Consider the following 20666-nt stretch of genomic DNA (forward strand, 5'->3'; position numbering starts at 1 on the left):
CTCCAACAAGTAAACAAGCATGCCCCCCCTCTCACCACCATGCCTTCCCCTCTTGTTCTCACCAGTATACCAGCATGGCTCCCCTCTCACCACCATGCCTTCCACTCTTGTTCTCACCAGTATACCAGCATGGCTCCCCTCTCACCACCATGCCTTCCCTGCTTGTTCTCACCAGTATACCACCATGGTTCCCCTTGTCGCCACCATGACTTCTCCCCTTGGACTCACCAGTATGCCACCATGGCTCTCCTTCACATCACCATGCCTTCCCTGCTTGTTCTCACCAGTATACCAGCATGGCTCCCCTTCTCACCACCATGCATTCTCTGCTTGTTCTCACCAGTATGCCAGCATGGCTCCCCTTCTCACCACCATGTCTTCCCTGCTTGTTCTCACCAGTATACCAGCATGGCTCCCCTTCTCACCACCATGCATTCTCTGCTTGTTCTCACCAGTATACCAGCATGGCTCCCCTTCTCACCACCATGCCTGCATGACCCCTACTCACATCTGCAGGTCTCCCCTCTTAGCACCAAATCTGCACCCACAATTACCCTTAATATTAGCACCTGACCCTATACAACACCTATCTGGGTCTATCCACAAAGCCTGGTGGATGCTAAGGAAGATATGTCTGCCCGGGGGGGGGATTTGTACTAGAAAGGGGGGAGATTTGTACTGACGGGGGTAGTGCTTCAGAGGAGGGAGATTTCCCCTGGAGGGGTGGTATTTAAACTAGAAATGGGGGAGATTTGTGCTGAAGGAGATTTCTTGCTAGTACGGAAGGGAAATTTGTACTTGGAAAAGTTGCTAAGGTGGAGGGAGATATGTGCTGAGGGAATTTTTGCTAGGCTGGGGGGAGATTTGTCCTAAGTGGGGGTGTTGCTCTGACGGGCTCATGCGATGCGGGTTTGTGTATTAGTTACTAAGGGAACCTGACACGAGTGAGTCCTGGTCGTGGCATTCATTGGCCAGCACTGTGACATGGGTATGAGCTGCTTGGACAACCTGAGCGGCCACCCACATTAGTACACATATGCAGGTCTTGAAAAGCGCTTTCCTAACTAAATTGGAGGCGCTCCATGATTGGTCACAGCCACACGTAGGGTAGAGATATAAGCAGCAATGAGTGGAGGTCAGGTAAGTTCTAATAAAAGGGCCCCAGAACCACGTCAACCATTTCCAGCATTAGCTGTTGGTGGCCACTTGATGGATAGTGGTGGTGGTGGTGGTTGGATGTTATCCCTTTCTATTCATTTTGCTTGGCGGTTATCTTTACATGCCACTGAATCTTTCACGTCTATGATTATTATTCACATTTTAGGTTTATTAAATAGAATCACGTGCTTCACAAGGCCAGTGCGCTCTTTATTCTGCTGGTTTTTGTTTTCTTTTTCCAAAAAAGGCCAAAAAGGTCGGTGACCACATCAGTGAATCGCCTATCATTGCCGAGGAGCATGAAAAGGTACATTTTGATTGGTTGTTATGAGGAGGGGGGGGGGGCATCAAGACAAACACAGGGCTGCAAAATCTGATCTTTTTTAAATAATACATTTTATTTTAGCATCATTTCAGACAGTAGCATATTTCAAGTTTTGTATCAAACACAATTTTTAGATTAGTACAAAAAGCAGTAAGCCTTACCAGCAGGCTAATACCGGTAAGCTACAACATGAAAGGCACATTTTGAGGCCCAACAATTACATTTTAAACATTTGATGATCACAGGGGCAGCTGCCCCCCCCTCCGGGTCAGACTGCCACACTTCCTGTACATCTTTCCTTCATCTGCTTCTGGCTCAAGTTGGCCAAAGAGGACAGGTGGTTAAAGTTTTAAAGAGTTTTAAAGTTGAACAATTTTAACCACCGATGACATTATATATATATATATATATATATATTACACACAAATAATATTAATTTCATCTGTGAGTTAGCTATTCGCCTGGAGTTCAGCTTTAAAAGGGTTTCTGCTAAAATCAAACCTGCTAGAGAGTCTATTCAGTCTGCTTCAGCAATAACAAGCAATATCTTTAAACAATAGACAGACATGGGACTCACAGTTGAAAAAATTCACATTTTGTTCACCCGCGGCATGATGGCTCCATATGTCCGTGCTTTATTGTTTAGGAGCAATTTGTAGTCTTTGGAGTGTGTGTATAGAGGCCCATAAGCACTTCTGGTGGTCAGAGACTCTCCTCAACTTATATGACATCATTTTGGTAACACTGAATCACACCAGTAACATTACATCACGCCAGTGGCATCACACACAGTACATGGCACTGCCCTGGATACATGGCACTGTAAACAAAGAAAATCCAGAGTGTAACACGGTGGGGTATACACTGGGGGGGAATTTATCCGAACTGGAGCAGAAGAATCTGGAGCAAGTGCCCACGGCAACCAATCAGCATCTCCCTTCAGTTTGCTCAGTTGAGATTTGAAAATGAGACAGAGAAGCTGATTGGTTACAGAGCAAATCTGCTCCAGTTTTGATAAATTCCCCTCACTGTGTCTACTGAACAACAAGCAGATCGTCTTCAGATTGTTTGACTGGTACATAAATCTGAAGATGATTTGACCTACCAAAGAACTTGGATTGATCCAGATGATTGCCATGGCAAGGTGACGTTATCTCAAAGCTTTTTGGAATGCGGGAATCAAGCAAAGCGATGTAGTTTGAAGAATCTACATTTCGGAGGTCGGCTAGTCATCCTGCATCCTGGACGTATCAATAAGTCTAGTCTGACGCTTCCTCCATCTGGCCAGCGGCTTACTCCAAGAGAGGAGAATACACATCTCTGCACATAGCTTAGCATCAATTCACAAAAGCGTAACAATCCCATATTTTCAATGTCATATCAAATCTGTTAATTTTAATTATAAAAAAAAATATAGAGCCATTCCTCCAGTAAAACTGCATGTACATTTGTTCTGTATAAATGGAGGAAAAAATGAATGGTATCAGTATCTTTTCTTTCCAGGTTGAATATATTAGGGAAAATGCCCTTTTATGACCACTAGATGGAGCTGAGGAGCATAGGAAACAAGTATTTATTATCCTTGGCTCCACCTAGTGGTGATAATGTGGTATTTTCCTGATTCACTCTAATCTTATGAACTAATTACATTCGACCTGGAAAGAAAATATACACTTGTTTTTGCTCCCATTCGCTCAGAATGAATGTACATCCAGTTTCATAGGGTGAATGGCTCTTCTAATGTTTTATAAATACATTCCTGTGATGGATCTGTTAGATTTATCTCATGGATGTGTTAAATGTTAAGGTGGTGGTTGCAGAAATAATCAAGAGATGAAGTAACACGTGGCAGGTGACTCGCGGCTTTGTGAATTGATATCTGGATCATATGAAGCAGCTCAGTGAGGCCAGACACACTTCCAAGGTTTTGACTCCGGCGGACTCAGACATTTCCCAATCTTCTTACACCCCGGGGGTGACCAATTCTAGAAGACAGACAGATCTACCGTGGTCACTCAGATAGTAGGTACAGCATAAAGAACATAATTACAGACACTGTTGTTGCTGGAGGGAAGACCTCTTGTTATCCCCAGGGTCGTGTTTTAGTTGCCAGTCTCCCCAGGACAGCGTTAGGTCCGGAGTCAATGGGCTTTTGTTTGCTTCAAGAGGGTTTTATAATTCCATACAAGTCTATGAAAATATAAAACCGGCCTAGCAGGTGAAATTCAGGTCAGCTGGGCATACACAGGTGACTTTCACTAGTTCAATCGGGCTATTAAAACTGCCCACCGTTAATTGCTACTGATCACTGCACATATAGTTGCTCTGGTAGGTCATGTGGCCCAGTGCTGTGTTAAGGTCACATGACTTGGAACCAAATTGCTGCAGAAGCTCAGACTGCTTCGCACAGGTAAGTTTATTGGCAATTTAACACACCTCACCTCCCTCCTCCATTATTTACAACAGATCTAACCATCCACATTAGATCCATTTTAAAGTAGAAGCTCAAAAAAAATCAACACAGCATATGTAAAGCAAGTGGCTATTGTTCTAGGGCTGCTTTTTTTTTTGACGCATCATTAAAGGAGAAGTATGGGATGAGTGAAATATACTCATGCCAGTAGTTAGAGCCGGAATGTGACACTGCAGCCGTCACACGTCAGCTCTATTGATGGAGAACGGAGCGATCACAAACTGCTGATCACTCAGTTCATGGTCTTCTCCCTGCAGAGAGTACTGACTGTCAGTCGCCGCTCCCCGCAGTGATTCGCCCTCCTCTCCCACTATTCCTCCAGCACTTATTGGAGGGACAGAGAGGGGAAGGGGCGGGCAAAGCTGACTCTGACTCTAGAGAGGTTGGGATCCTTCCCAGCTGCAGCGTGGCTCTGCGCTGTCAGCATATAGCAGGCAATGCTAAGTTTTCAGTCACTGGAGGCCATTAGTAATTGTCCTCCTGTGACCCTAAAGAGAACTATGGAAAAAAAGGTTTGGTCACAGTTCTCTTTTAAAAATCACATTCTATAAAGTTTTGGACCCATAGAAAGAAATGAAGGGTGTCTGCAACATAGCACTGTTCATATTTGGCCATGTCCCGTACTAGCCATTTCCCACATTGCAGCTTGACTCACCAGTGACCCCCCTCCTCAGGTCTCGGGTCTGACGATGGATGCAGCTCATAATCATAAAGCAAATTCCAAGTGAACAAAACCTCATTTGTTGGCTTACTAGTGATTTTTAACCTGATTTCTTCATTTATATTGTCATGGTAAAACCGAGTTCCAGATCTATGAACAACAATGCAGTGCAATGGCCTACCTGATTGAATACAATATGACTAGACCGTTTTGGTAGATTGGGCAGCACAATAGTGGCATATTGGTTAGTGCTTCTGCCCTGCAGGTCCCGGGTTCGAATCCCGGCCAGATCTCTATCTGCAAGGGGTTTGCATGATCTCCTCTCACGCTTCAAAGACATGCTGGGAGGTTAATTGGCTCCTGTCTAAATTGGCCCTGTATGTATGCGTGTGAGATAGGGACCTTAAATTGTAAGCTCTTTGGGGGCAGGGACTGAAGTGACTGTACAGTATGTAAAGCGCTGCATGAATCTAACTTTATTGTAATGTTAGATCATAATGAGTTTGGTGAGTTATAGTCTTCAGCTCCGTTACACCAATAGACTTACATAAAATCCCATTACGTGTACTGTTTCCAAATGTGAGCTTCAGTACAGCCTAAGGTCCACTTCCTAACAAGCCTCAAGAGAAGAGGATGGTTAGGAGAGGAGGGGGTGTCCCGAGGCCGGGTGTCACCCGGAGCGGAGACCGGGTGACACCCCGCCGTGCCATCATCGCGCATGACGTCACCTCGTGCGTGCGCGATGACGTCTTTGCGCATGCGCTGTCATCTAATTGACGCCTGTCGGCAGAGAGAGGAGGGGGCGTTCACCCGGCGGCATGAGGTATGCCGCCGGGTCCCCTCCTCGCTCCTGACACTGTCGGGCTCTCTGTCTATAACAGAGTGCCCAACGTTTTAGAGGGGGTGACACCATAATGACTGTCAGTCATTGTCGTGTCACCCCTCCAATGGTAGAAGCAGAGACACCGGCACTCCAGATTTGCAAAATACGTCTATTTATATTAACCCCTCCAATGGTGTCACCCGGGTGCGGGCCTCAACCCCCGGACCCTCCTTGTAACACCACTGGGGAGAGGCCCCTATCAGACCAAATGGCTTTATGTGTCATGGCTAGTTGATGCTTGGAGCCAACAGAAGCAAATCAGTCGAGTCTCCTTTTCTTCTACTGGTCCAGCAGCATTATTTTTCATCTCTGTTGATGATGGTGCAATCAAACATAAAAAGGAGAGATCTTTGTATGTTTTTTTTTACATAATTATTAGTGAATATGGGAACAAAAAGAGAAAACGACTTATTGACACAGTAAACTGGATCATGATTACTGAACTGTGTTTTTCCAGCAGTTCATTAGTTCTGAACAGTTAGGTTTTCACACACCAGATGACGCTATTGCCGCATTCAGACTTGATGGAGAGACAATCGGGTCAACAGACGACTTTGAAGTGAAAAGCATCTGAGTGTTATTTATTATAGGTATTATAGAGCGCCGACAATTTGCACAGCATTTTATATACTGTACATTCACATCAGTCCCTGCCCTCAAGGAGCTTACAATCTAAGGTCCCCATCTCACACGCACAATTTAGACAGGAGCTAATTAACCTTCCAGCATGTCTTTGGAGTGTGGGAGGAAACCGGAGTACCCGGAGGAACACACAAGCACAGGGAGAACATGCAAACTTCTTGCAGATAGAGACCTAACCGGGATTCAAACTGGGGGGACCCCCCCAGTGCTGCAAGCCACTATAATCTGTAGCCTTCCTATGAGAGACTGACGTCACCTGACTTACCATGACAGCTAGGTCACACACATTGAGCTGAGGCTCCCCGGGGATCATGGATTCCTTGTGCTGGCCAACGACATTGGAGATCCTTGGCATTACTTGCTGGTATTCGTTGCTTAATACACTGCAACAGGATGTAAAGGAAACATTACAAGAGAGCATTAGCCAGTCATATTACTGTTAGAGTATATGTCAGGGCAAAATAAATCCAAAAACATGCGGTACATCTCTGTAACACATGCACGTTTTATCATGTTTTATCCATTTAAAGACCCCAGAAGAAGAGAAGAATACCTGCTGATGTGCCAGAGATGCACTCAGCGCCTGAATCCTTTAAATGACAACACAGCATTTCTGTTGACAGAGTGGTGTCAGCCCTGCCCAGTTTTCTTTTGCTAAACTACCCAAACCCTCCCACGCTCTTAAACTTTACAACAGGGGTAGGCAAACTTTGGCCCTCTGGCTGTTGTGACACTACACTACAAATCCTATTATGCCTCTGCCCCTGGAGGTCATGTATGTGGCCGTCAGAGTTTTGCAATGCCTTATGCGACTTGTAGTTCCACAACAGTTGGAGGGCCAAAGTTTGGCTAACCCTGCTCTACAACGCCGGCACTATTTATTCTGAAGACCGAGATAAGAACTAGGGGGGCTAATTAGACTCCTTGAAATAACACAGGAGATATGGACAGGGATGGCTCTGAATTTCTGGCTGGATCGGCAGGTATATTTTTGCACTTTTCAAACACACATAACAAAAAACTTTCAATGGAATATTTAACAGAGCAAGAGCTAGAAAAAAGTGAAGTTCATTCTTGGGGTTCGCATACACTTACTGGGCACGATATGTATCTTAGTGGTCACATAACAAGTTAAGTGGCTGGCATTCCTGCCTTGCAGCGCCAGGTTCAGTTTCCACCAGGGACACTATTTGTGTGGAATTGATCTTTGCCTGTTTACCCGCCTCTGGTTTCTTTTTGCCATCCAAAAATATTTCTCGAAGATTAGGCATGCCCAGATACCACTTTTTTAAGACCAAGTACAAGTACAGTCCCTCATGTACTTGCCGATACCAATTACCAATACTTTTTCCTAAAGGGGCATGTGACTTTTTTTCTAAAACAACACAGACTGATGATTTTAGGGCAGTTTCTCCCCAGGGCTAAATACGCATGTCCCCAAAGCAGAACACATGTCCCTAAGGCAGAATAGTATTCTGCTTTGGGGACAAGTATTCGCCTTTGGGAACATGTGTTCTGCGAATACATGTCCCCAAAACAGAATTCCTCTCGCCCGGGCGACGTGGACATCTGCAGTGGCTCTGCGGGCACTCCACCTCACCGGCGATGCTGGGACCCGGCCTTCTCCACGTCCAGACCGGCCATGCTAGGCCTTGGCCTCCTCCACGTTCAGTTCGGCCGACTATCTCCGCTGCTGGGCCCCCCGACTTTCATCCATGTCCCGGCCCAGTCCTCCCCGTCAGTGTGGGGGAGGACTGGGCCCCAGACGGGAACCCCCAGCTTCTAGCCCTGGCGCGGTGGTTCCGCCCCCGGGGCTGTCCATGGCTGTGCCGGGAAGGAGATAAAAGAACCGGGCAGGCACAGCCATGGACAGCAATCTGCAGGTCCCCAGCAGGCTGCCAAGGTCCACACAAGCATGGCAACTCGGACAGCCGCTGCTGTCTAAAAATCTAAAGGGCCGGTATCGGCCTTCAGAATCGGGGCATTTTCACAAGTACAAGTTCTCGTGAAAATGCCTGGTATCAGCCCCTATACCGATACTAGACATCCCTATGAAAGATTAACCAGCTCCCATCCAAAAACAGCCCTGTGTATGTGCATGCCTATGATGCTATAAATCCCTCTCTTGTAGTATGTCTCCAGTCTCTGACCATGTCTTGCAGTATGCCTGCAGTCTTTGAGCATCCCTTGTAGTATGTCTTTAGTCTCGGACCATCTCTGGTAGCATGTCTGCAGTCTCTGACCATGTCTTGTAGCATGTCGGCAGTCTCTGACCATCTCCTGTAGTATGTCTTTAGTCTCTGACCATGTCTTGTAACATGTCGGCAGTCTCTGACCTTCTCTTGTGTGACTTTAGTCTCCTACCATCTCCTGCACCACACCTGCAGTCTCTGACAGCTTTCTTTAGCATTGCATTCACTGAATATTGCCAAGGGCCACACTTGAGGCCGTCTATATCAAGTAAGTTGACCACCACGACTGTAGATTGTAAGTTCCTTCAGGACTGATGTGGATGGTTCTATGAACAGCGTGGGGCTCTATCTGCCAGAACCTATGAGCACCTATAGTATAGGCAAATATATTTTTGAGGGGTTTGGACAGTGCACTGATTGGTCCATACTCTTCTTCTTTTTGCCTTTTGTGTCATGTTGGGGAGATTTCCCTTCAGTATCCGGAGACACAAGAAGGGAGTGAGAGGAAACCAAATACCCTCAGACCGTTGTCACTGGATCCGGTGTCCCCATCTGCTGATTAGTCGCAGTAAATCACAATACTTTTCCCTGTCACTCTTTGCTTTGTCATCACCTCCTATGAATTATAGACAGAGATCTCTTCCTAGCCGTAGGGCAGACCTAGTTTTCCTTGTGCTGCCGGATGGTCTGGAGCAGGTGTAGGGATTAACCCTTTCACTGCCACGCAGAGCCCTGAGACGTTCTAATGACAGCGGGGAGGGTGAAGGAGCAATGTACTGGAAATAGTCTAATGCTCAAAGGAGGTATTTAGGCTGCTCTGGAAACCTTTCACTGACTGATGCTCCCTCTGCTCTCCCAGACCTGCCTGTAAGGCCCCCAGGGGCCCGGTGCACAGGTGTGCAGTGCACTTTCTACATTTACTCTAATTTCCCCTTTGGTATTGTGTTGGAGCATCCGTTGTGAGGAGCAGCTGTGTGGCAAGACACCAAGGTCACGTTCATGATGCTGCCAAGACCCGCGGGACCACCATTGCAAAGGTCCCCGTCACCACTGGTCGTACCTGCCTCAAAAGTGCTGAATTGGGAACAGGTTGACATATGTGTATCCATTACCAAAGGCGAGATGACCAGAGGACTTTGCTGTAGTTTACAGTTGTGCTGCACACAGTCACTGACTAGATACCAATTAAGAGCTGGAAGATAATACTTGAAATCTGTTGGGGGTGGACAACACATTAAACAGAATTTCTGCCTTTTCTTCATCAAAAAAAAAAAGTGAATTTATTACTCATTAAAACATTGCAACCGCGATCAGTAGATGGTCGCGGTTGCAAGGGGGGGGGGGGGGCGCGGCCCCCCCCCCCCCCCCTCCCCACTTTTTCCTCACTCCAACAGACTTCCTCCACTTTGTACGATCGGTCACATGAAGCCTCTTCTTTATGGTGCTCCGGACGATACTTACACGCTATCATCATATTCAAGTACAATGGTGGACCAGTACTCCTGCATGTTGCGCTAGTGTCGGAGAGAAGAGGAGAGTGCCGGAGCAAGGAATATAGCCAGCAGCTGGGGTGGACCCCGAAAATAATCTTCAGGATCCTTCCCGGCTGTGGCAGGGCTCTCTGCTGACAGCGGGCATCTGCTGGCTTTGGGTCACAGGAGTACTTTAGTAATTGTACTCCTGTGACCCAAAAGAGAAGCAAAAAACAAAACAAAAAAGAAGAAGGTTTGGCTTTACCTCTCTCTTAAGTTTGGCTTGGGTGCAGGGCCACTAGTCAAACTAGGCAGCCGCCTACCGCGGCTATTTCAAATTGCAAAAGCCAATAGCAGGTTGGCCATTGCACCCGCCCACTGAGCAGAGGAGTGAAACTGAGAGACAACTTACTCTCTCAGGTCCGCTCTTCTGCTCAGCGGTCCTCAGCTGCAAATTCCAGAGCGGCATGAAGGCAGTTGCCTCCTTGGGCACCTTGTCAGTCCTCCCCAGCAACCAGTTCTTAATAACCTTTAAAGAAACTGCCCAGGGTCCGCAGTGACGTTGCAGCTCCCAATGAACTGAAAGTGTAAATGTTAATACAGATGTCAAAATTCAAATGCTCCTTGGGTTTGGTGTGTAAATGTAGCTCTTCAAGTAGTTTTCCAGATATAGTCCTCGATCACTGATCTTTTATTTGTAGCATGATGACTTCTGACTACAGACTGGCCCCTCAAAATGGCCCTTATAACAGTCAGCGCAAGAAATGTGATTTCTCCACACTTGTAACTTTACAGAAAACATAATCCTGTTGTGTGACTTCCTTACCTTATGGGGTATTTCTCTCCAGGGTCCCTTCCCAAGTGGAACAACAGCGGATTGAGGTCATGCTCGACTTGGTCATGTGTTGTAATTCCAGTTATATTCTGTCCCGGACAGAAATTAATCCCCTGCATCCAAATACACACAGTAAGCCATTAATACAATTCTGTAATCAATTGTAATTTTAAACACCTAATAACCTAAGTCTCTTAAATGATCAACAAGTCCCAGACACATCCTGAGTTTATAGGTTGGAATTTGTAGTTCTACAACGTACCTGAGCCACCTCTTCCCACGAGTTAGTCCAGGTCCAGTAATGAGCCTTGTATAGCCCCAGTCGGACCGCCATCATCTCATCGCCACGATAAAAGAATATTGGCCTGACAGAGGAAGAACAACAGATGACTAAGATAATGGCATGAGAGGAAAGGAACATTCACCGTCCATGGTATAGTTTTTAGACTAAAAGGAGTACTATGGTTTGGATATTTGGTTTTTCAGATGCTCTACAGGAAAAGCTGTATTAAAGCACACAAGTACTAAATGCAAATCACCACCACCACCTATACTCATGACCAGGGACATTTAGACCAGTGGTTCTCAGCTTGTATAACCTCAGGACCCACATTTGTCCTTGGCCACCCAAGTCGCATAGCATTACGGTACTGCATCTTCTGGTGCAAGCTATATAACTGTGGGCGGGAGGTGTGTTTTGGGGTGCTATTCAAACGAATGGCAGCGAAACGCACCTCCCACACCAGAACGAACAGTAGGTGCAATTGCGTGGTACATTGCGATTAAAACACTGACAGACACACATAACTATAGACACAATCTCACACACACTCCAAAAAATGTTTAGGGGTCCAGTGTGGGCTGCTCTGCTGTGATGGAGCTCCATCCATATGTGCATTGCTTGTACAGCTCCCTTGCACTCCCTGTAGAGGTGCCGCAAGCCCGAATGTGAGGTCACTCTGGTCACGCGAGGGAGCTGTAAGCAATGCACGTATGGATTGAGCTCCCTTACGGCCATACCCCCAGCCCACCCCAAGCTGACACTGGCCACCAGGCAGCATATTTTGAACGACTGCCCGGCATGAGAACTGACAGTGCTGCGCTATGGGGGAGGCTGAGGAGCCTCTCACCTAGTGCAGTGGAAAGAATGCAGCGACCCACTGAACATGGGGTCACGACCCACCAGTTGAGAACCAAGGATTTAGACCAGTGATGGCGAACCTTGGCACTCCAGCTGTTTTGGAACTACAAGTCCCATGAGCCATTGCAAGGCTCTGACAGCCACAGACATAACTCCCAGAGGCAGATGCATCTTGGGATTTGTAGTTTTGGCACAGCTGGAGTGCCAAGGTCCGCCACCACTGATTTAGACTATAGCCAAGGAAAACACCCAGGCAGGTCTAGACCATCAATTCTTGTCATCTAAGTTCCACGAAAACTTGGGCAAGACTTTCCTTCCCTGGCAGTAAGCCCCATCTCTTGAAACACTGACATTTTCCTTTCCAGTAGCAACAATCCATTCACGGTTTGTCAAAAAGGTGGTGCAGTGCCTTCAATAATAAAGCTACCCCTTCCTGTTGTTGCTAATCATATAATTTATTTTATTAGAGTGAACCTTTAAGGAAAGCTTTCATTTTATTTTTATTTGCACTCAGAGAACTCTAATGAGGGGACCATCCAAATCTTACCTAGGCTGTGCTATAATGGCCCATGCATTCAGATCACATGACACAGCACTGGAAGATAGAGAGGCTGACTGGACTGACCGACTGTATCTAGCCCCAGATCTGATACTTAGGTGAAGCTCAAGTATTGCATGCCTACAACATGTGTACACTTGTTGGAAAATGTCTGGGCAACCAGGCCAATTCTTTCCTCGTATCAGGAGGCAGTGGACCTCGCATGTACTACTTCAGTTTCTCAGGCAGTCGGTTCTAATCCATCTCAGACTATGGCCAATGAAGAACCTGGAAATATCTCTGGAACACCTCACCTGTCAATCACTTTGCTCTCCAGCATGATGGGCGATAGGTCAATGCCATCTATGAGCCTGTCCCCAGGAGGATCTAGTCCTGCCAGTGCCAGGCTGGTGGTGAAGAGGTCCATGATGTTGCTTAGCTGGTAGCTCACCTGTGAGACAAATACTAATGAGCTTCTTCAGCAGTGTAATGAAGAATGTCCAATGTACCTTTAACCCTCTCAGCAACCAACCAGGAATACTCTTTCACAGACCAGAATATGGTAAACTTTGCCCTTTGGACTGCTTCACTGAATAAGCCCATTATGTTATTTGGTGCCATTGTGTGCATGGTTGGGAGCCTGGCCACTGCCATACCAAGGGGGGCAGGTGTCTGCTTCCGGAGATAGAGTGGTGTTTGGAGAAGGACCGGAAAGACATTTTAAACAAATACAAGGAACCTCCAATTGCACATGCAACCTGATTTTTTACAGCGGTTTGGTGTAAATTGCAAATGGAAATGAGGCTTCCCGTCAGGAAGATCTTGCTAATGGGGTCCTATTCCAATTTAATTTTCAATTTAAATAAGTTAAATACATTTCAGGTCTATCAAAGCAAAAAGTGTGCAAAGCCTTACAGTTTTCTTTATAAAGCAGCCACAGCCTGAGTAGAGAAGCCTGTCCCCTACCAGCATTCTGTACAGGAGACCCTTGATCGCTGTGTGGAAGCAGTGGTCTCTTTGCCGAGGTGAACCCAGTACTTTCCAATCATTAGGAAGCATGAGCTTTACTGATTGCAGACCTTTAAGGTGGCCATACACCTCACGATTATCGGACAACACTTTTCGTCCGATGATCGAACCGTCGTACGGCGGCCCCATTATGCCCCGATTTAATTAGCCGTAAATTAAAGAAAAGCACCTGGGCGAATTGCGGTAATTGACCGCACACATTTTCGTTTGCGCATGAGCAGTGTAGATCGTACGATTTTTGATGTACGGAAACGCCACCAACCTTGCAATAATCGTACGATCGACCATTGTTTTCAAACATGCTTGAAAGTCAAAAGTCGTATGATTGTACAGTATTTGCGGGTGTACACTGCCCATACACCTTGTGATTATCGGACGAAAACGCGATTGCATACTATTATCGTACGATAATCGTAAGGTGTATGGGCACCTTTAAGTGTAATTCAGTATGGGACACGTCAGACCTTAGCTCTGCTTCCCCGCAGGTCCCATTCTGCAGCACACTGGCTATTCTCAGGATGTGTGCTGCTTTAGAAAACAAACAGTGGGACTTTGCACACCTTTAGTTTTGATCAGAAATAATGTTTTTGACCTTTTTGTTTCGATGCACCTGGAATGCATTTAGCTGATTCAAACTGGATGTTTAATTGAGCCTTAATTTAATCTAAAAGGCGTTTGGCTGGCGCAGCACATGAGTGCCTACCCACCTAAAATATGACTTCAATAACCTTTAGTTTAGCAGAACTCCAGGATTTGTTTTTTTAAATCTGCGGTGCAAAAACAGGCTATGTGTCTGGAGATGTATGTTGTATTGCTGTATTTATTTTATTATTTATGCATCCATTCATGCTGGGAAGTATTAGGCCTCATTCACACGAGAAAAAGCCGGCACATACAGCTCCGTGCTGTGTGCACAGCCGTATCGCTCCGCTCTTGGGAAGGAAAGGTGCTGTGTGTGATTAGTACACATCCCCTGTCCTTCTCTATGGGAGTACGCGGTCATACACCACCCTATGCTCACCCGCCCTGCACGTCTGTGCGTGTGTCCATACTCGTACGCTGACAGGATGGATCCTGTGTGCGTCCGAGCCGGGACACCCGCACGGACCTGCGCTTGGGGTGAGCGTAGGGCGGGGTATGGCCGCGTACTCCCATAGAGAAGGACAGGGGATGTGTACTAATCACACGCAGCACCTTTCCTTCCCGGGAGCTGCCCGATACAGCCGTGCACGCAGCATGGAGCTGTACATGCCAGCCTTTTCTAGTGTGAATGAGGCCTTACTCTTGCTATACCTCCATTGCTGCAAGACGAGAGCTGCGGCTCTCATACACAGAGGCAGTACTGTCCTTTGGCCGCTCCTCCTCTAGCTTTGACAATTCACAAATTACATTGTATTGTGTGACCCCATTTACAGAATACAAAGGGTTAATATATGAATAAATCTCCCACCGGTTGTTTGCAGGTTGTTGAGGACAGAATACAAATATTGAGGGCAATGACCACATTAAAGCAGTACTCCAGGAATTATTGTATTTTAAATCTGCAGTCTTACTTCTGGCCCACTGTGTCTCTTATATGTGGAAGCCGCAGTATTGTTTGTCTACCCTCCTCTCTCCCTGCCCATTCACACAACACTTCAGGGCTGATTTATAAATCTTCCACCCAGCTGGACAAATAGCATTCGTATGGCACTACCAACACTATTTGGAATTTCCTATGCTCCTCAGCGCCACCTAGAGGCGGGAGTGCCATGTGAACTGCATTCACCCAGCGAAATTCTTGGTGGAAGATTTATAAATCAGCCCTAAAGTGTTGTGTGAATGGGCAGGGAGACAGGTGGGTGGATAAACAACACTGCGGCTTCCATGTATGAGAGCCACAGTGGGCCAGAAATAAGACTGCAGATTTCAAATTGAATGATTCCTGGAGTTCTGCGTTAAGGCGGACATTTTTAATCCGGCCTCAGGAACCTGCAAACAACCAACCTTTGAAAACCTACAATTAATCCTGGTGCTTGTAGTCCCCATGGGGTGCTGCAGATAGCTGACCCACCACAGTGGTGCACTGACTCCTGAAGAATGTACACACATTGTGATGTACGTGACCTGATGAATTTCTCAGAAGTAACATCTCCTTTCATGCTACAGAGACAAAAAAGCATTTGTAAGAAGCTGCCAGTCTGTACGTCTAGGAAAGAATAAATTACTCCAGACGATCAGATAGGCCTCGTATCAGCGTCGCACAGGCACACACATAGATTTGCTTCTGCTTTTCGCTTCCTTCCAGTCAGAAGGGCAAGCGGAAAGCTTGAGTGTAAATCCCCTTCCTCTGGCAAACCACAGTGCGACCCGCTGAAGATTACCAATGATGGCAGCAAAAGGGCAAAGCTTTCTTCAGAAGCTCCTCAGTCAATATCAATACAATTTACTGTGAAGGTAGAAAATGCATCAGCATTGTAAGCTATAAACATCAAACCCATTCAGAGTAAGCCATGCAATGTCCTTTCCTGATAACAAAAAGTGTTGTTTTCTATTGAGTGAATGAAGCCATGGGGGGGAGAGGGGGGGACAGTTTTCTCTGTAGAGGTGTCCTTTAAAGCACAATTGAAGCCCGCTTTTTTTTTTTTATTTGTTATGCAGTCAGGCTGCATAACAAATAAAGAATATGACATTTTATTTTACTATGGTGTAGATTTATAAAGCAGTGAATGTGACTTTACCAGACTTTCATTGCAGGTGAATCTTAACGTGCGATGGTTATAAAGTGTACGGCCAGCTTTAGAGACTTGGACTGCTTTGCTCTGTGTGAGAGCAATGGTCCGGCTCTCCTGCGTGCTGCTGAGACAGGGCAGCTTTTACAGAACACACGTTATTGAAGAAAATAAAGAATGTTATGGAGCCTGACTGCTATACCAGAAAAAAAAATGAGAGGCTTTAATTATGCTTTAAAATAAACCGATTGGAAATAAATGGGGGCAGCCATTGCTGGTCTTTTTCTTAAAATATTACTTTGTTGGTGGTTATGCTGAACTACCGACTTCAGTACCTTGAGTCACTGACTCAGAACAAGCATGCTGATCAGAAAGGTCAAAGAAAAGTCCTATGCTTAGATCCCCATACGTGTTCCAGCATTGAAGTCAGAGAGTGAGCACAACAATGTTTTCCAAAAGACAGTTCAGCAGTGGCTGTCTCCGTCATCCTCTTGTTAAAAGTTTCCTTTAGGGCAGGTTCACACCACAATCTCCGCGTTCCAGTGCGTTCGGCCTCTGGAACACAAGCCAGCGTTTAGTGGCGGGAGGGGGCGTGGCGGTGAATTGAAGTCAATGGCACCGCAGCCACTCCCCCCGCACGCAGTGCGATCGCCTGCACATTAGTGCCTGCGTTCCGGGTGTGGGTGATCGCACTGCGGGCGGGGGGCGTGGCTGTGGTGACATTGACTTCAATGCACCACCCAAGCCCCCCTCCCGCCTCTGAATGCATGGAGCCGGCCGGCCAGCGTTCCAGAGGCCGAACACCCTGGAACGCGGACTTTGTGGTGTGAACCGGCCCTTAGGAAGATTCTAATCCCATACTGTTATACAAAACATGGCCTCTAGAGGGAGCATTTAGACGTTTGTATAATATAATAATCAACATATGGAAGAGTAAGCAAAAATGTGAACATCGGGAAAAAAAAAAAAAAAAACTTTCCACCACTCAATAACCAAACCTTAAAAAAACGATTTGGTTGGTGGGATGCTTAAAATTGTCCCTACAAATACAGTTAAGCAATGTGCATAGATTTCATGCATATAATGCGTCTTTAGGTATGTGAAATGTGAACTATGCCTATGTCATGTTATTTCTGTGTCTACTTATACAACAAAAATGCCATTTGGGAAAAATAATAGTTTCAGTCTCACCTGCCCAGGAGGTAAATGTCCAGGCCACCAAGCAATCCCTGGCACCCTCATACCACCCTCAAAGGTTGTTTGCTTCCCGCACAGGAATGGAGAGTTGCTGCCTCCTAGAAGATTGTTGGGAGGTATAAATGAAACCTGAACATGAATAAAATAAGTTCATCACTTTATAACCAAAGACCTCCCGCAGACGGCACTTGGTTTGGTCTTGCACTGGATCTAGTTTATTAATAGAAATACTGTAAGAAGCAGATGCTGTACTTACAATACTTTGTATTTGTGTATTGGTGGATGAGTAGCACCATAAATAAATGATCTTAGACTTTGCATTAGAAAATTGATTTTATTGGTAATTTTGAAACAGTCAACACGTTTCAGGGTGCTCCCCCTGCTTCAGCAAACAATTAACATGAGGAAGACCTAAGGCATTTCTAGGAAGGAATTATGGGCTAAAAATCACAAATTGTATCTATGAATTAAGAGTTAAGAGCTTGTCTAAAGGGAAAAGACTGGAAGGGGGTGTTAAATATAAAATAATTAGTAAAATGGTTGACCATGACTATAAACATTGAACCTATTCAAAGTAATGGGTAAATTGGTACATAGATGATAATAATAATAATATTATTTTTAAACATGTTGGTTCATTTTCTTTTACCTTTTATATATAGTTGTATCCATATCTATTAGTCGTAGGATTTTATTATTAATTTGAACATTATGATTTTAATCTTTGTCAACAAACCTCTAAAGCCTATGTACTATGATCATGACAATCAGCAGATACTTTCTGGAGTCCTCCAGTACACAAATATCACCCAGAATTTCACTTTTAATCAACCTGAATTCTTTTTTTTTTATTCTATATTCCCTGAGATTATACACAGATTCGAGTTTAGTGTTTCCTTTATAAGTGATAGCTCTCATCAGGTATTTTCTGATAGACTCTTAACTTGCAATACTTTTATACAGTTTATGATTTTTAATTTGTCTTTCTTAATTCAAGATACATTTGTCTTATGTCTTCCAGATATTGTTTTTAGCCCTGAAAATGGAGAAGCACCCCAAAATGCGTTAGAATGTTTTATGTACCGTAGAACAGTGAAATGCACGCAAGAGCATTCCTACCCCGGCACTCCCAGCCAAAGATGCTGAAAGAACCCATGAAGCATTAATCTGTCTTACAGGAAAAGGTGCTCCATGGCCATAGTCATGTGACCAAATGACTAGACCGGTATCTCTTTCAGGGTTCTTTTAGTACTGAAGGTAGCCCAGCTGTTGTAAAAAAGCAGCTCGAGTGAACTTTGGAGCTAGCAGGAGGACAAGTAGAGTTTTTTCGATTTGGGTCAAGAGTTTTGAATAGTCAGCGGCATCGGCAATATTTACTTACATGTATTAGCACTTCATAGATTGAGCGCACATATGGTCTGGAGCAACTGAACCTATCTCTTTAAAAGAAATGTGAACTTGTTCATGACCTGCTATAAGCATATACTTGATCTGCAGGGCATTCTCTGGACACAGACTGATAATTTCCCGACACTTTGGAGTTAATGAAAGGAAATAAGCAGGTAAAAGAGAAGAGGAGGGGGCTGATATTTCTTACCTTGGGTGGGTGCAGAGATGAGGGCCGCCCCGTTGTCAGATGCGAAGAAGACAAAAGTGTCCTTAGCTATTCCCATGTTCTTTATCGATTCCAGGATCTTCCCAATGCTGGAATCAATTTCACGGACAGCATCGCCATACCTGGGGAAAGAACCCAAAGAAAACATACTCATATACCAATTTAATGCAGTACCCGGGTCTAATAAAAAAGCTAGGCAATGTTTAAGTGCAAACCCCACAGTTGGTCCCACCCAGAACCTGCCTCTATTTATGCAAGGGCCACCCCACTCATTGGGTGGGTGTACTCAAATCAGACCCACTTTACAGGTTAGTCCCACCCAAAACCCTGTCTTAAAATATGCAAGGAACGCCCATCACATCCACTTTATGGGCTGCTCCTCCCTAGACCCTGCCTCTAAATATGCAAGGGCCACCATTCTTTGAGTTGGCGTGCTCAAATCACACCCACTTTAGAGGTTAGTCTCACCCAAACCCTAACTCAAAATATGCAAAGAATGCCCATCATGTCCACTTTGTGGGTTGGTCCCACCCAGACCCTGCCTCTGAAAATGCATGGACTGCTCACTTGTAGCCCCGGGCCCTGTAATAAATGCCTTTTTGAGTTACTACGCATGTGTAGTACAAACTTTTGGCCATATAGTATATCAGAAATAACCAGATCAGATACAAAACACACACTAGACATAACATCTCAGCAATAGAAATTTGACTGAAGTCGGTTGCTGTGGGGAAACACAAAATTATTTTTGGGGAAAGCTTTGACACATGCAGGTCAGTATTATATTGAGGTTACTGCTGTGAAATATGTCTTACAGTCCTCTGCGGCTACTTCCCAGGAAGGGTTCGGAGGCGTAGATGGGAGCATGAGTGGCATCAATCGCCCAGTACAAGAAGAATGGCTGCTTTGTTGATGCATATTTACTGATAAAGTTTAAAGCTTCCTGTTAATAAAACACACACAAGAGAATGAGAAATATATCCAAGTCATAGAATGAAAGACTAACCCTGGGAATTAATATAAATATATCCTTGCAGTGGCTGCAAGAGCTAAATGCTCACCATACTTACCATTTTCCTTACTCTGGCAGGCTTCCTCCATCTGTGTCATCGGCCCCCCAGAGCCTCTTCTATGAGATGCTCCAGTAGGCAGCCACATGCTGACATCATCTAGTACAATGCAGGACCAAAAACCTTGCATTGTATGTGAGGGCGACAAGGGACCACCCACAAGCCAGAGCCTGCCAGAGCGAGGAGTAAGGTAAGTATTACATCTTATTCCTCATCCCTACAGTTAAAGAATTCACCAGCCCCACAGCAATGGTAGTTTTTTGCAATTCCCGGAGTAGGGCACTAAAAATAAAAAAACAAGTTTTTTCCATTTGAATTTAAAGTAGATGTAACCCCTAACTGAATGGCAGTTTGCTAAACCACTGTGTACCATAAACAATTTCTTTAATTGATACCCAATTATTTAAATACAATTCTTGTTTTCAGCCTTTTTACATCCTGCATCTCAGTGCTGCCGATCTCCTGCAGCCACATCTTGCCTACATGCACTACAGTGATGGCTGCATGGCATTTCTCAGGGTGGGTTTTCTGATGGTGACAACAGTGGACCATGCCGGCACAATGTGGGTTGAAACGGCCACTTGTAGTCTGCATTAGAAACCTGTGTGACAGGGTAACAACGCAGGAGAATAGTTGGGAGACTGGGACCACTCATAGACAAAGTGCACTTATTCCTTTTCCCTCTCCTCTAACCTAAATTACCCCACTATTGTCCTCCGCAGAG

The 20666-nt window shown here is 45.4% G+C and overlaps 1 protein-coding gene across 2 annotated transcripts in view; it reads right to left on the minus strand.

Annotated features, from left to right (window-relative positions):
• GALNS (galactosamine (N-acetyl)-6-sulfatase) overlaps positions 1-20666 on the minus strand; it is a 48106-nt gene that overhangs the window by 20658 nt on the left and 6782 nt on the right. The window contains exons 7-14 of one of the 2 annotated variants that reach the window (XM_018557323.1): positions 19688-19815; positions 18855-18994; positions 17252-17355; positions 12635-12771; positions 10904-11006; positions 10633-10754; positions 6408-6525; positions 3372-3468 (exon numbers count right to left, since the gene is read on the minus strand). In XM_018557323.1, the coding sequence (XP_018412825.1) occupies positions 3382-3468; positions 6408-6525; positions 10633-10754; positions 10904-11006; positions 12635-12771; positions 17252-17355; positions 18855-18994; positions 19688-19815 (939 nt within the window). In that variant the 3' untranslated portion in view covers positions 3372-3381. Of the gene's footprint in view, positions 1-3304; positions 3469-6407; positions 6526-10632; positions 10755-10903; positions 11007-12634; positions 12772-17251; positions 17356-18854; positions 18995-19687; positions 19816-20666 lie in introns of those variants that run through there. The other variant, XM_018557322.1, reaches the window with a different exon arrangement.

This window comes from Nanorana parkeri, unplaced genomic scaffold, assembly GCF_000935625.1.
Source record: "Nanorana parkeri isolate BGI_ZX_2015 unplaced genomic scaffold, ASM93562v1 scaffold280, whole genome shotgun sequence".
Lineage (NCBI taxonomy): Eukaryota > Metazoa > Chordata > Amphibia > Anura > Dicroglossidae > Nanorana > Nanorana parkeri.